General features: G+C 37.8%; 1 protein-coding gene across 18 annotated transcripts in view; it reads right to left on the bottom strand.

Moving 5' to 3' along the window:
- The window catches only part of ryr3 (ryanodine receptor 3), a 146,022-nt gene extending 137,512 nt beyond the window's left edge, over positions 1–8,510 (bottom strand). For 16 of the 18 annotated variants that reach the window (XM_041267175.1, XM_041267178.1, XM_041267177.1 and 13 more), the window contains exon 1: positions 8,303–8,510. In XM_041267175.1, coding sequence (XP_041123109.1) covers positions 8,303–8,350 — 48 coding nt within the window. In that variant the 5' untranslated portion in view covers positions 8,351–8,510. The remainder of the gene's footprint in view (positions 1–8,302) is intronic. The other 2 variants (XM_041267190.1, XM_041267192.1) reach the window with 1 other exon arrangement.
- Between the last annotated feature and the right edge of the window lie 9,348 nt (positions 8,511–17,858).

Here is a 17,858-nt window from a genome sequence, read left to right as displayed (position 1 = left end):
AGTCATTCAATTACATAGAGGTGAATGAAATTGACTTACCAATGATAAAACTAACAGCTCTTTGAAGATTCACCAGCCTGTTCAATACAGAAATTCTGCTTGCTTTACACTGTGATGTGAACTGTCTTGGTGTGCACCTATCTTAAGAGAAGTGCATGTTTCTCATCGCTCGCTCTCTCTCTCTCGTCAGCAAAAGCTGCTGACTTACTTTGAGGTCGAATGGATTAACTGGTCATCAATTACCTAGTTTACCCATCAACCATATTCTGCATAGGTTCTCGCATGTGCGTGGTCGATAGCCAATCTGTCAATAAATCATTAGCTGCTGATCACGCATTCTCGCCAGATGTAGTCTGGCAGAGACGAGAAGCAAACATCATCTCTGCCAATTTCTATTAAATTATAACAATAAAACAAACAAAACTGTACATTTAAAAAATAATAATAATACAAAACAATACAAATAAACACAGGGGTGGGGGTACCCCAATACAATATATTAGAATGATTTAGAAATGATCAGGAAGTTATTTTGAGATATCTCTAAATGATAGTTTGGCATCCCATGCCAGCAAAACCTTATTTAAAGATATCTTTAAATCAATTTGAGATATTTTTATTTAATTTTCAGATATCTCAAAATGAAATTAAGATATCTTTAAAAGGGTTTATTTACAGATAGCTCATATTCATTTAAAGATATATGCAAGTGATAATGCAATTTGAGACATCTCTAAATGATCATTTCGTTTGCCATACAGTATAATCAAAAAGTTAATTATTAAAACTTTAAATACCTCACTCTAAAGTCTTTATGTCTGGGTCAAGTAGACACATATATACCTTGCTTAAGGCATGAGCCAAACATTGTGTCTGTCTTATAATAAGTTTAATCTCTTTATAAATGCACGACAAATAAAACACCACCAATATGAATCTTAAAACAACCTAGCCTTCAACATAAGTCCCTTAATGTCAAACGCTGTCATAATGTTGAATGCATAATTTAATATTTTTACCACATATTGATAATTAAGCTGTCAACAGATAACTATATTTTCTAATGATGCAGCCAAAGTTAACAACTTTTTCACGACAACTGCCAGGTAAAACATCATCGGGTAGTACCTAGCATATAATAACGCAGTCACAAAGACATACCGTAGGCAATGCGCTTGCCAAAATACATACTGTCCACTAAACCATCATCTTATAGGTTAGTATTCAATATATAAAGTCATAAAAACATACTATAAAAAAATACAAATCACTGCAAAGTGTGACAATTACACTTTATACAATGATTGGCCCTGATTGAGAGCTCCCCCCAAGTAAATATATTGTATCCTATGAAGCAGAATCAGGGTTGAGTGCCACGTAGGTGCCATCTCTACTGTATGTGAGCTCAGATCCATTTCATTGCTGACTCAGGGCAAAGCCCGAAATAAAAACTAAAATAACTTTTCGGACTTTGCCAAGGCAAACCGAGGTCGGCCCACTGCTTCTCAGAGTCAGAGTCCGAATCACTCTCATTTCACTTTCATTCCTGTTCTGTTCAGAACAAGGAACATCGGAACAAAAATTTACATGAGAAACCCCTTTGACACTTGCATACAAATACGACAGTATTACTAATAATGTAATAACTGCTAATAACAATGAGTTGTATTGAACTGGCCAATCAGAGAGATGGATTATTACGTAATTTAATACATATCAAGAGAGAGAAGGCAATGCCTCCTAAATTTCAAAGTGAATATATATATATATATATATATATATATATATATATATATATATATATATATATATATATATATATATATACATATATATAATAACACACACACACACACACACACACACACACACACACACACACACACAACTGAAGTTTTACTGCCAAAATGAAAAGCAAAATAGACGACCATGCCCTGCTTGAGTAATGAAGATCGCCTGGTTGCTATCGGCATGACTGAAGGCGACCTGTCTGCAAGAGGGGTTGCCTGGAGAATGAGATGTTCTGCTTCAAGGTCATACTCGATACTAACTTTGTAATGTTTTCATTTTGACAGTGTGTCACGTTTCATACTGAAAACCTGTCATGATTCATTGATTTGCATTTTTGTTCACATTTTCTGTGATTTTGTTTGATATCTGTGTTTAAAATATTTGATTAAATCTATTAGACCTGAATGTTGCATTATATTATACATATGAGAGAGAGAGAGAATAATAGATGTGTTTCAATGGGGTATGTTTTTTATTATTATTATTATATTATTTATTTTTATTATTATTAGTCACTATGAGTCAAAGATTTGTGTCACTCGCTTGGTTGGTGCTCCCCTTGTTGAAGGATGATTGTAAATCTTCAGAGACAGATTTGTTAAACATTGAGTGATTGAAATTTTGAAAGTCATTGACAGGAATGTCTTTAATTTCCAGTTCCTCTCCGATATGTTTTTTTTATTTTTTTTATGTATTCTCATTTCACTAATGAACATTTCTTTCAATTGTTTGAATTGAAATTGGTCTCGAGCAGTTGAATGGGTCAAAGATCAAGTATATTTTCCTCTAGAGGAATTTTGACATTTTGACCTCACTGTGCTATTATGCCCTTTTTTGTTTAAATGGCTCAGGATACAAATATAGCATTCATCCATGTATTTTATATATATATATATATATATATATATATATATATATATATATATTATAGTATAGATAGATAGATAGATATACACACACAGTACTGTGCAAAAGTTTTAGGCAGGTGTGAAAAAATGCTGTAAAGTAAGAATGCTTTCAAAAATAGACATGTTAATAGTTTATATTTATCAATTAACAAAAGGCAAAGTGAGTAAACAGAAGAAAAATCTACATCAAATCCATATTTGGTGTGACCACCCCTTGCCTTCAAAACAGCATCAATTCTTCTAGGTACACTTGCACAAAGTCAGGGATTTTGTAGGCATATAGTCGGGTGTATGATTAAACAATTATAGCAAACAGGTGCTAATGATCATCAGTTCAATAAGCAGGTTGAAACACAATCATTAACAGAAACAGCTGTGTAGGAGGAATAAAACTGGGTGAGGAACAGCCAAACTCAGCTAACAAGGTGAGGTTGCTTAAGACAGTTTACTGTCAAAAGTCATTCACCATGGCAAGACTGCGAACAGCAACAAGACACAAGGTAGTTATACTGCATCAGCAAGGTCTCTCCCAGGCAGACAGGGGTTTCCAGATGTGTTGTCCAAGCTCTTTTGAAGAAGCACTAAGAAACGGGCAACATTGAGGACCGTAGACGCAGTGGTCGGCCAAAGAAACTTACTGCAGTAGATGAAAGACACATCATGCTTACTTCCCTTCGCAATCGGAAGATGTCTAGCAATGCCATCAGCTCAGAATTGGCAGAAAACAGTGGGACCCTGGTACACCCATGGCCTTCATGGAAGACTTGCGGCCAAAAAGCCATACCTCCGACGTGGAAACAAGGCCAAGCGACTCAACTATGCACAAAAACACAGGAACTGGGGTGCAGAAAACTAGCAGCAGGTGCTCTGGACAGATGAGTCAAAATTTGAAATATTTGGCTGTAGCAGAAGGCAATTTGTTCGCCGAAGGGCTGGAGAGAAGTACACGAATGAGTGTCTGCAGGCAACAGTGAAGCATGGTGGAGGTGCCTTTCAAATTTAGGGCTGCATTTCTGCAAATGGAGTTGGGGATTTGGTCAGAATTAATGGTCTCCTCAATGCTGAGAAGTACAGGCAGATACTTATCCATCATGCAATACCATCAGGAAGGCACCTGATTGGCCCCAAATTTATTCTGCAGCATGACAACGACCCCAGACATACAGCGAAGGTCATTAAGAACTATCTTTAGCGTAAAGAAGAACAAGGAGTCCTGGAAGTGATGGTATGGCCCCCACAGAGCCCTGATCTCAACATGTCTGGGATTACATGGAGAGAGAAGCAACTGAGGCTGCCTAAATCCACAGAAGAACTGTGGTTAGTTCTCCAAGATGTTTGGGCCAACCTACCTGCCGAGTTCCTTCAAAAACTGTGTGCAAGTTTACCTAGAAGAATTGATGCTGTTTTGAAGGCAAAGGGTGGTCACACCAAATATTGATTTGATGTAATTTTTTCTTCTGTTCACTCACTTTGCATTTTGTTAATTGATAAATATAAACTGATAACATGTCTATTTTTGAAAGCATTCTTACTTTACAGCATTTATTTCACACCTGCCTAACACGTTTGCACAGTACTATATATATACATAATGTAGCCATCTCGGTTCCCACACACAGGTGGAGGGCGGGCACTAACCGAGACCTCTCACACTAAGAGTACAAAAGAGCCAGCTCCTTTGCAAAGAGCGTATATTGGGCTTATGTCTTTGTATGTGATTACGTCACCTACCAGCCCTGCTGCTGCCTTCCCCCATGCACGCTACGATATATATATATATAGATATACATATATAGAGATAGATAGATAGATAGATAGATAAATAGATATAGATAGATAGTTTTGTAACATTATAATATAATAATATTCAATTAAACAAAAATGTTGTCTACAATGCAAGAAAATTTTTACCAAATCCTAGATTCAACATTCCTATATTAACAGTTCTGACTCCTCAGACGAGACAAGTTTCCATTATAAACTCCTATCTGCTATTAACAGTGTTAGGAGGAGCAGATCATATGATCTGAGCACAGGTTTTAATTGGAGGAGCAACTCACACCCTCCGACCCCATGCTGAAACACTGCTACTGTGTGTTTGATTATGTGAACTGTTGAACAATGGAAATTGCATAATTCAGTTTCATATTACATTTTCTGATGGAGATTTTTAAAAGTTGAAGCCAGCATGTTGATTGCTGGCTTCAACTGACTGGATACACCTATCCGCATGTACCAGATTAATAACTATTCCCAGAAGACACTACGCACCCACATGTCTATTGCATTGTGACACTAGGAGCACCTGTAAAGCAAGATATATTTTCAAAGTTTCATATTATGATACCACTTCCTTTCTCAGGGAATGTGTCTCTATAGGATGTGTTTGATTTCTGTCTGCCTTAAGAAAATATTTTATGCAAAGTATGCTAATTGTGTGGTCTTGAAACTGAAATGCTATATCAATGTTGTATACAGGGCATTTATACACATACGCTGGCTGTGTGTAGCAGTTAAACATATTAGAATAAACTGTCCTGGGCTACTGTTTTCTTTTCTCTGTTGGAGAAAATGCGTTTAACAGATGAATTGAGGTAAGCCTGTTTAGACTGCACCTGTACATCTCTTGATCTACCCCCACTTACTGCACTGGACTTCCCTGATCTATGCACCACATCACTGGATCCTCAGCTGAATCACTATCCTGGCACTACTAATATGTAATTGTAGATATACCCTCTTGCAATCCTAACTTGTTGCATCCTATTTCATATTGCTTTTTGGTAGTATTATTTGCCCTTACTGTAAAGTATACTGTATTTAAATATTGATCTTGCATTGTTGTAACCCTGTACTGCTCTGTAACACCTATAAGTCGCCTTGAATAATAACAATAGTAGTAGAGTTGTCAGTCCAAACACAATAACAACATTCTACTGCTGCTGGGACCTTAAGCCCTGTGCCTTTTTTCTGCCTCCCCATTTTTGTTGGCCGCTACTGATACATTGCAGAATGAGACTTACTACTTATCTTTAAGATACATGAGTAATTTTTACCTTCTAAAAAGGTAAGAGAACACTAGCCAGCTGTTTTCTCCACATATTCAAATTGATTTAAGCAGTAAACGTATCACTTTTTGACACCTAAAAAGGGATTACTGGTTGACTTTTATGGCGTTTAATTACAATCTCCAAATCCAAATAACCATCTCTCAACATTTTTCTCAATTGTTCACTTTGCCCCCACTTAAACTGTTAGCTGCCTGCTTTGACACCACAGAAACATACAAATTGCAGCCGCATTCCTCAGATGATCAAGATGGCCAAGGAATCTCAAAAAATGAAAACAAGTGGGACTTGAAACAGTGGTCTGCGGTAATTCGTCCGCCCCCTCTGGTTTGTAAACTGATTTATAGGTGACAGACATAGCTAACAGCTGAAAGAACGAGGTAGTGAAATTATAAAACCGCTTACCGTGAGCATATCTGGCATAATAATGCGACTACTCGTGTTCGGCTTGTACAAGGAAAGATCACGCTGAGAAATGATATTGCATTGGCCTTTCTAATTAAATAATGAGGAACTAATTCACTTTGCTTTCACGTGACATGCGCGTTCCGCCAAGCAGTAAACTGTCCCGTGGTTTTGCTGCATTATTATTATTATTTTTTTTTTTTTGTACAAACAATATAAATAGTAATAATATTGATTTACCTGTCTAAGTGTATTCCGTCTAATCCCAATATTTCGTCACTGTAGTGTTAATTAATTGCCAGTGCAGTTTTCTGTAACTTGCTAGTTTTCATATGATTTTGTATGCGAGAAAAATGCCAACAATCATGCAAATTGTAGCCTGCATTTACCACAGCGATGCAACTGCAATGCATTTGAATCAGACATCCCCAGATCTATTAAAATACAAATTGGATTATATATCTATAAGGAAGCCACCGTTACCGCGAATAATCCGTTCCACATTAGGCTATTTACTTCTTGAATATTCAGGGTAAACCACAGGGCTTTGCAGGCAACGTGAGTATGTAATTGCTAAGTACTGAAATTGTACCTGAATAGCTCTTTCCAATGTGACATATTGCGAGGTTCACTGCAACATCCTATGTCTTCATATTTCATCATAAATAACAATGACATTCGCTCGACCTATTAATGTTTTTGTGTCCGAATAATACATTCTAATTTCAAACACTACAACCCAGAACAAACTTAACTGTATCCGAATGTTTCCAATGATGATGTCATCATTAATAACTAGCCTGTTTCTTCTAATTATTCAAGTCACCGGCAACTAACTTTGAATCATACAGTAATTACCAATTTATAATATTTAGTTTTTAAAATGTTATGCCAGAACCTGGTTACAAAAGTGTGTATATGTATTGAATTAAAATAACCGACTGGGCGCAATGTAAATAAATACATCGAGATATTCCCATCTCCACTGCAATCACGCCAGTCAAACAATGCCTGCATGTCAGCGTCTGAAACAAAAAAGGTGTCGGGTCCTCTGGAAGGCAGCCCAGTCCAATAGACACAGGTGCTGAATATCAGTCATAAAATGAAGATAAATATGTTCTCACAGGTGCTCGCTGGATATGTGATCCGAACCCTGCACAGACAGGCTCAGTGCAACGGCGCTCCTGTAAACCAGCTGCGCTAGTTCTTCACTAAGATCACATCCTATCCGTATCACTTACAAACGTAACTGCCACACACCACCAAATTTATGTAACACATCTGAGGCAAAAAATAAAAATAGAATCTTGTCGAAGAGGCTAATGTGCGCAAGAACCTGTCAAAGTCGCATTTGGTAAGTGAGCTCCACGAAAAGCCTTAAAGACATCCACTCACTCGCGGTAATAGAAATTGTGGAAATGTAACCGCTAACTAGTTAACAGTACAGTGCAGAGATGATGGTACTTTTCGTCTTTTAAGACAAAGTGACACTGACTCGTTGCACAACTACAGTAACATTTGGTTACACCCGCCTCTATAACTTCATACTAGAAACATTGGTCTATATATATTCACCGTGCGCCGGTAGATTGCAAACTTTATTTTAATACCCCTCTCCAACAAACATGCCACACAAATTTAAGAAGTACCGTAGCCTATCAGTCCAAGCCAAAACAAAGAAGCATTAGGCAAAACAAAATAAAGTTCATGCCCAAAATTGTATTTTGAAGCAAACTACAAAACAGGTTCCTTTGAAACGTTTTAATCCTCCAACGCTGACGCTCACAACACATATATATATATATATATATATATATATATATATATATATATATATATATATATATATATATAAACACACACACACTCCTGTTAAAATAAATAAAATATTAATATGATGTAGATACACACAAAAACAAATTCGCAATTCCACAGCCTAGTGAAACAAAGCATTCTGTTTGAATTGCTATCTCTCCGCGCATAAACAGGTGATGCTCGTTCATTGTTCTGTTCTGAAGATGCAGCCAAGAGCTTGATGGAAGCGACACGGTCACTGCTTAAGAGGAATGTAAACGGGGTTGCAGTGCACCCCTCGAAAAAAGCTACCGCTTTTTAAAAAGCATTACTTACAGTTCTTAAGAACTGAATGTCATCTTCCCCTTCACCACCTTCAGCCATAGCTGTCGAGGACCCGGCTCTGCTCAGACTCTGATAGCCTCCTCCACTGGCAGCTCTCAACTGTGCTTCTCCTCTTCTCTTAGCATTAGAATATAGCTACACTAGCTCCACATCCATATACGGGAGACCGGGCAAGTATACTGCACTGCAGCCTGTCACTCTCGCCGTGCTTATTTGCAAATACCCGCGGAAGCGCTGCTCAAAGGCAGTAGGGTGTTTTGGAATGCCGACCTTGCTAATGAAAACAGAATATGCATACGTGGTGTCTTGCAGTCAAAATATTGTATGCCTTACTTCTGACGTCAGCAGTGTCGTTTGTTTGCGCAAGAAGTAACAAGCGGGGCGACCAGTTTAATTGAGTTCTGGATTGGGAAAGGTTTATTATTATTGTTAGATATATTGTTTACAATACAAAGGTTGTAAATGTAAACCATGCAAGCTAAGGAATTGGCTCGACAAATTATATACATACATATATCAGTTGTTGAGCCAATTCCATAGCTTTCATATATATGTCTTTTACTCGTCTGGGCTCCGAATGTAATATGCTGACACTGAATATATTAAACACTCAAGCAGGAGTTTGGGATACCAAGACATTTTTCTTTCAGTTAATGCAAAACATAGGCTAACAGCATTGTCCAATTGTATATATTATATAGTACAGTATTATTATTATTATTATTATTATTATCGGTTACATGATTTTCTGTTTTATAAGGTGGACAGTTAAACTTTAAATAAGGACATAGGGTAGCTAAAACCAACTTTCAAAAATGTTAGGAATGTAAGTCAGCAAAAGACGAAAAACTCAGAAACAATAAAACTCCACATGCATGCATACTCTGTGACAGCAGAAACAGTACAACTCCACACGCATGCATACTCTGACAGCAGAAACAGTAAAACTCCACACGCATGTATACTCTGTGACAGCAGAAACAGTAAAACTCCACACGCATGCATACTCTGTGACAGCAGAAACAGTAAAACTCCACACGCATGTATACTCTGTGACAGCAGAAACAGTAAAACTCCACACGCATGCATACTCTGACAGCAGAAACAGTAAAACTCCACACGCATGTATACTCTGTGACAGCAGAAACAGTAAAACTCCACACGCATGCATACTCTGACAGCAGAAATCGTTAAAGCTAATACACCTGCACCAATCAGTATGAAAGCTGTAGTGACCCTCATAGTAATAAACATACAGTATATTTTATTCATGTTGAAAACATAACCTCTAGATTCATGCTGTAAAGTGGCATTAGTATAACACACACACACACACACACACACACACACACACACACATTCACACACATATATTTCCACCTCTTTGACATCTTCCCTGTCATTAACCCCTTGCTCAGCTAAGGCAGTCTGCTCAGTGTCCTCTTCTGAATTCTTGCTGATATTTTGGAACAGTGTCTATCTCATTATCTGCTTTTGTTTCGTGTGGCTCTGTTGAAATGCGTACTTTCATGAGAAAAGCAATGTTGTCAGCTTTTCTTTTAAATTTCCCTTGGGCTCTTTGAGATTATTGAGATCCAGCAGTGTAGAGCCTGACTTAATCACATATCTCTCACACACGCAACTCACAGGCAGAGATGGCAAGCTTTTTAACTGCAATTCAACCACAGAAGTGTATGGTATGGTATTCAGGACACTCTTATGCCTGTCATTTGTATGAAATAACCATAACCTCTGTGAATTAAATATGTTTACTTTGTCTACAAATTACTACTTGAAAATGTGCTTGAAATCTATAGCCACTAATCAGGTTACAAGTTACAAAAGTAATCATTTATTATTATTATTATTATTATTATTATTATTTATTATTATTATTATTATTATTATTATACAACATTACCAGCAATGGCAATACAAAGTGGTCCTGGTACTGATTAAATGTATGTACTTGTTATTATAAAGTGTGAAAAAAAATGACAATATTACTTCCATGTAAAACAGCATGGACTGCAAGTTTATTATAAAAACATGCATCCTACTGAAGTAACAGAGAGAGATACTTGTGTATAGACAGCGTTCATGTCTTATTCTCTACCTGATGCAGCGCTACCCTCTAGTGGACACTTTGAATTATTTCAGCTTTCCCACAGTTTAGCTTGAAAAGTAATTATTCAGTGTTCTGTAAAGGTGAGATACAGCGAGCCTCCCCTCACTATTCTCTGAACTCCACATTCATTCCTATCACCAGGGCCAGAGCAGATCTATTATTTGTACAGATAGCTGCAGGTGCAGTATAAAGGCTTCATAGTGATATCAGCTAACAAAATAATTCCACAAATCTTGTTTTGCACGTCCATTAGCTACACAGGTCTTAAATGTACAAGTTACAAGAAAAAAACGATTTGTCGCATGGTATCTGGTACTACGAAGGTTTCTACACCTCACTTTCAGGAAATCTGTTATACGTGCGATCATTTTACCTCAGCATTATCTTCTTGGCAAAAGCATGTTACTGTCTGAAGTCAGTCGAGAGAAGAAGCAGCTGGTTAAGTAGTGACAGAAAATAAACAGTTTAAGGGGTGGGGACAAGGTGAAATGACCAAAGAAGTGCAACACTATCTGAAAATATGGCTTGCAAACTGAGATTTCTTTAACCTAGTGTAGTACCGTATATCATGTTTTAGAACGGAAATGCATTTACTGTAACAAGTGGTTCTTTGAAACCTGCACATTTAAAACCTATATAATGAATGGAACTACACAAAAGGTTTATTGAATTATCACGTTAAACATGCAGGCATAATAACACACAGACATAAAATGAAACAGCTGTTCCACATCACTCAGGACAGGAGTGAACATGATGCTGAAACCAATAAGAGGTTCCATGCAGCTTGAAGCCAGCCATGTAAAAAGCAAAGGATCCCAGCCAAGTCCCGTTTCATTATGCTTCTAAATGTCTGGAAGCCACCCTTTCACGGCAAGAGTATAAACTGCAAACAGTGCTGATAGAGCACAGATTCTCCCCCTGCAGGCACAGAGAAACCGTCCACCGGAACGTAAAAACTGAAATTTAATCTCAGATTCTTGCTCTGTCTGCACTCTTCACGGAATACAAAATAACCAATGCATACTGCACAATAACATACCAATAGAAAGTGGAGAAAACGTCCATACCAGTGTACAGTGTATATGGGGAAATCTATTGCTGTACAGTTCAAGAATATTTACAAATGTACATTACACTGATAAAGGCAACCTAAAAATATGTCTATTTAGTTTCACATTACATTTTTCACTCAGTGTGATTAAAGTTATGGATGGATTAATATTGACATTACTACAATATTCAATATGTCAAAGATTTGTGTATTTAAAGCTGGTCAAAATGAGAGGTTACTATAGGAATCGGGTGTACTATACAAGAGATTTAATCAGATCACATACTGGGATTACACTGGTATCTAAAATAAGTAATCACCTAAATATGACTGCTGTTTCTACATGTAGCACTTCACACACCATAACCCTGTTATACAATTGTGATGAAACTTGGTAAGGACATTCTTTACCAAGAATTGCACTGCAGATAATCTGAGGTGCCTGTCCCTTTGTCTGTAAGTATGTGCAGTCCAGTACGTCACACTTTCTACAGGTCAGTACTGTGGATGAAGGTCATGCTTGTTTGCTGATCAGTATTATCAATCCTTCTCTGTCACCTGACAGGCTGAAGTGAAAGCAATGGAGTCCGTGTGTGCTTATGGGAATTGATTAACCTGCAAGAATGCCTGTAAATACCATATACAGTATTGTTCAATGTGAAGAAGACACCACTGGCTTTCACACATTACAACAGAGGCCATCCCTAGCGGTGCACCTAAGAAAAGTACTGCTGCTTAGAGTGCAAGAGGAACTGTACAATCGAGAGCTTGTTAGTTCTTGCCTGTCTCAAACAGATGGCTATTGCGCTCCCATACTACAGCTATGTCCAAAAATTCTGCATCACCTTCATTTTGCTTCATAAAGTCAAATGAAACCTGCTGCATAATGTTACGTTAACATAATGAATTACATACAGCGTTGTATTTAACAAAAAACTGACGCAAATTTAAAAATTTGACATTTCGAAATCTAGCATGAAATACTGTACTACTATTATGGCTTCCAGTAGACTGTTACAATATAATTTTGTAGTTTATTTGATGTTAAATAAAATATCTAAACAATGTTCATATCGTTTTTTTGTTTTTAATGATGTCTCAATCCTAAATTTCTAGGTGATGCAAAACTTTTGGCCACAGCTGTGTATAAGGACCACTTACAGGTATGAGGACCATTTACAGGTGACGTCATAATGTTGTAACTTCCTGTGTTACAGAAAATAGGCCCCTACTTGAGCTTTACATTTAGGTTCTGTGGTGCATGATTTATATGATTTAACCTATGTGGTGTCAGGTGGGCTCCTTTTATTAGACAGTGAATGGGGAAGAAAAAACAAGAAGTCTTACTGTACACAGGGGTGTCCTATCCTGGTCCTGGAGGGCCGGTGTCCATCCTGGTTTTTGTTCCAACTGTGCCCTGAATTACTTAATTAGAACAATAATTGGTAATCATTGGTCCAAGTAATTTAGGACACAGTTGGAACAAAAAACAGGAGGGACACCGGCCCCCCAGATCCAGGATTGGACACCCCTGCTGTACAAGGTCATATATACAAAGCATTTAGAGCTCACACAGGGCTTCCCAAACTCGGTCCATGGGGCCAGAGTCTTATAGTTAACTTGAAATCTGCAGCTTAGTTTCAAGCCAATCTGATCACAAGCTGCAAAGGCAGAAAAGCACTTCCCAAAGGTACACTAAATAAAACAGCAATGACTCTGGAAAAGGCAGTGAAAAGTTTGTCTACCTTCACTTAGTTTCTCATGCCTGAAGGTTCTCAAAGGAAAAGATTCAGGAAAAAGTCAGGAGAAAGTCTTGAATTGCCTAAAGATATCCTTGACATCTAGTAATCCTCAGAAAGAGCTATCTCTTCACTTCCCCTTTATTCTCTCGCAAATTCAATGCCACAGGAGGATAATATCGACAGCTGGTTAAGGACTTCCATCTGAAGTTTGTTTTAAATATTAAAATCTGCTGTGCTGCAGAAGCCTGGCCTCTAGTGGCGTGAGCTAGAACAGCAGCGGAAATGTTTGTATTGAATAAAAGAGGACAGGAAGGGGTTTCTTTAACAAATAGATTGACCCACTTAGAAACCAATCCAGCTGCTTTACAATACGGTTATAACTTTCTACTAAGTTCAGGTTGTTTCGTGAAAAGTTGTTCAAGGTATTTCAGTACAGACAATAGACACATGACTAACACAGTGATGGGACACACTAGTGCAGGCTATAGAAATATTTTTCAATACCAGGGATGGAAATAGGACTCCCATTGCATAGCTGTTTGATGCATTTCTGGTTTTGAGTTTAATGTGACAGACCTAAGCTTGTTACCTATACACTGGGGCTAATCAATCTCGGACTAAAACCTGGAACTGGTGAAACTGCTATGCAATAGGAGTCTTATTCCCATCCCTGCTCAATACTTCGGGAACTGTTAAAATAGTGACTTTTGTTCAGTGTTGGGGAAGTTGCTTTTAAAAATCAATCTGTTACAGTTTCTTGAAATTTGAGTTTATATTTTACAGAGATTTGTTTTTCAGTTTGGTCAGGCTGCAGCTCGAAATATTCTTTGAAGATCCAGCTATGGAATCCACTTGCTCCCTCCTCTGGTGTCATTTTCTAGCAAGAGGATATGAAAAGAGTATTCATGTGATGTGTAAGGGGAGGCTTGCACTGATGAAGCGCTTTAGTAGTCCTTTTTTAAAACTAAAAGGACAACGTTTCACATTAAATGTAATCCATTCCCACATTTCATTACCTTTCTGAAAAAGGAACTATTACAGTGCTAAGAAATGCAATCAGATTACAGTTACTCCCCAATTTGGTATATGAGACTTGTTCAATAACTACCGTATCATATCAGCACCTTTTGTGGTATGCTGCCCATTGTTTCGTAATCAAATGCAGTTATATGAAGCCACTACAGTCTGCTCCACAAATGGAATCTGGTTGTTTTAGCATGCCAGACAGACAGATGTTGGCCTCTGACCCTAGTTATGTAAATGATGCTGACATACCTTTTCGACCATTCCTTACAATTTGATTTGTCCACCAAAAAATATATAATAATATTAATGTGCTAGCTTGCAGTCTTTTTTAATATTAGAATGTAATTGTCACATTCCTTGATCTTTGGGATCAGTAACAAGTGGAAGAGTATGTGGAACACTCCTGGTAGCAGAAGTGGTCAAACCAAGCTAACTGGCAATGTGCCAGACTTGCATTAGGTGAGAATAATCTACAAACACAGCCAATCTGTTTTTCTAATTTGTAATAAACATTGCTGCCAACCTAAAGTGAAAAAGAGGCATTTGGTCCTGTAATTTGGGTCCATTTTAATGATCTAATCAGTGTCGGATCTTAATCTGCAACTCTGTATTAACGCAGCTGAGGTTATCTCTCTAGGGTAATTTATTGCCCCACTTATTAACATTACTATATAAAATAAAATAAAAAACAGTGAAATCAGTGTTGAGAGAAATCAGATTTATAAATTGTAGGATGTTGGTATTAAAACCCGTCAATGTGAAGGTCATTAAAATAGACTCATGTCAATATTTTAAACAAGTTCTGGTAAGGCAGTAATCGCACCATCAGAGAAACCTTTCTCTGTTGAACTTGGCTGTGTGCTGTTTACCACTGGAAGCAGAGAGACACTCCACCTGGTTTGTCACAGAGCCCCCTCCTGATAGCATCTATAGCATTGTCATGTGGGATAGCTGCGCACAGACTGACCAGGAGACACAGTCAAACAACAGCAGTATGCAAGCCTGACAAAGCTGAATCACATAAAAAAGATACCCCACTGTGGAAACACATGATAACCTTTAGTTCTTATCTTTGGTTTTTGTACTTGTGAATTTGGTGCTTATAGAGGTGAGGAAGCCTGGCACTGACTACCATCAGGCACAGGGAAGACAGGTACAATGAGAGTGTCCACTCACATCTCTGCAAGAGAGAGAGAAAGAGCACGTCATTTCTGTCATGAATAAACCTCATAATTCAGTTCGGCAACTCTCTCAAGCAGGGACAGACAGAGCTGCAGAAATGTTTTTTAATTGAGTCTAGTGAAAGAGCCTGCTCAATTGCTAACCTTTATGAACAGACCCCTACAAAAGAAATGTGTCTCTGTGCTGGACTATTGTTACAGCATCGCAAGTCTCCCTAATTATATAAGCAAACCTCCCTCTGAGGGGTGTCACAGGTATGAATCATAGTTTGCAGGTTACCACAGGAACCCTCTCGTCCTGCGGCCTCTCTCTGTTTTAACTGGAAGGTCTTAATGAGTTCCTGCCGGAACCCCAATAATTAGCTTCACATTAAAAAGACTCCAGAAGACTCCATTAGATTTGACTGTACTGCCTGCCAGCTCATCTGCTTTATTTCACCATAATGCAACCACAATAGTCTGTTGTTTTGTTATTTATTTTAGTAATTTGAATACATATCATGTATGCTGTCTGTATTTCACTATTCAATTACATTTAGAGAAATGTACCTATTTTACTGTATGATTTCACCAAGCTTTAATGGGTCAGGAACTGCAAACACAAAACAAACTCCATTCACACAGGACCAATAAATACATAATGATTCATGATTTTTTTTTTTTTTAAATATAATGAAAATGTAGATTTAGATACATGATTATATTGTTATTTATTTTCACATTTGCTGTAACAATGTACGTCTGTGTACAATATAACGATCCTAGGTGCCAGCAGGGACTGAAAATCCTTCCTCATTCCATTTATGTAACATTGTTACCTTTTTAAACTCAACCTGTCTACTTTACACATTATTTATTCAACTGTCTTTACTCAGGTGTTTTTGTTGTTGGTTTGTTATAGCTGCCACTGTACCACAGTAAGGACTGAAAACCATTTTCCACTCTCTGTATTCAGGGCAGGGCTTTACTTCTGGCAGGAGGGCTGTGTTGAATCTGCCAGACTGCTGTGAAGCCTCCACAACTTTCAGGGCTTTTTGTTCCACAGCAGGGTGACCCTGCATGTGATGAAAATGATTTGTTCCTCAACAAAGGCAACTTTGTACCATTCTGTGCCCTGTAGGGATTTCATTTAATGCAGTGTGTGTGTGTGTGTGTGTGTGTGTGTGTGTGTGTGTGTGTGTGTGTGTGTGTGTGTGTGTGTGTATGTGTGTGTGTGTGTATCATCTGTGAAATATTGCACTTATGCGCCAATGAAACAAATAAAATGTAGGACTGTGACTTACACAGTAGGCCCTTTTACAGCAGGCGTCCTATAAGCACCTCTACATGTACAGCTGGATACATTTCTTTACATTTTACAGTGTGTTGCCTTTTTGCTTTGCGATGTGGAAGCTGACTTCAGCATTTTCCCTTACACTGAATAAAATGAAAAGGAAATTGTTTTTCACTGCCCCCTAGCGCCAAGACTGTGCATTGCACCAGTGTATTTTTCAACGCTTTTAACTGAGTGCAAAGCAGAGGTGTTCAATTACAATCCTGGAGGGTTATTTCACTCTGTGTTTAACAGGTACAATGATATAATTAACTACTTTAGGGTCTGGATAGAGGAATAATCGGTTTGATTAAACAATTAAAACAGGGTTGGAACAGAGACCAGGAGTGGAAGGGGCAACTTTGAACAGCCCTGGTATAAAGGGATTTACACATTTACATTTTCTGAATATTTTGCTTAATATCATATTATGTTTTGTGTAATGCTCTGTTGCTTCACCTAATGGTCATTTGTCAAACCATCTCACTTCAGAACATGATCTTTAACGAGAAACATAAGAGTGAAATACTACAGTCATGGCTGCTGCTTCTTTTTTCTGTTTCAGTCATCACATACTCACAGAGTTTACATCCTTTATATCTCATACGTAGGAGATACTTTTTACTTTTTTATTTTATTTTTTTAATTTGGCACTAGGACGCTTCTGTACATCCTGGGGGCTTATTAATTTTTGGGAAAATTCGACAGCAATTAAAAATCAATGTAATTTGATTTCAGATTACCTCGAATGAATTCAATTAGGAAATCAAGTTCGTAAACACGGTAGTTCAATCACTGTAAATTTGAATTTTCAGTCGCCTACTTATTGATTTGCATCGCTTTCAAAGCTATCAGTGAGCGCCCCCTGTTTAAAGGCTCTATTCTGGCTCTTCTTTTAAATCAAATTTAAAAAATAAACGGATGCATTCTCGGAAAAAAAAAAAAAAAGCTGTACGCAAATTAAATTCAGCTTTCTCGTCCATCTGTCACAGAGCTGTACATGTAGGGCACACTGACCCTGCTGCTGCAGTGGGTAGCCTAATCGCTGAGGCGATCCGTTAGCTGTTCATCTGAGCTCAGTTGAATAATCCGCTTTACATGGGA

Source organism: Polyodon spathula, chromosome 12 (assembly GCF_017654505.1).
Source record: "Polyodon spathula isolate WHYD16114869_AA chromosome 12, ASM1765450v1, whole genome shotgun sequence".
NCBI classification, from domain to species: Eukaryota; Metazoa; Chordata; class Actinopteri; order Acipenseriformes; family Polyodontidae; genus Polyodon; species Polyodon spathula.
This window is presented reverse-complemented; position numbering and strand designations above follow the sequence as displayed.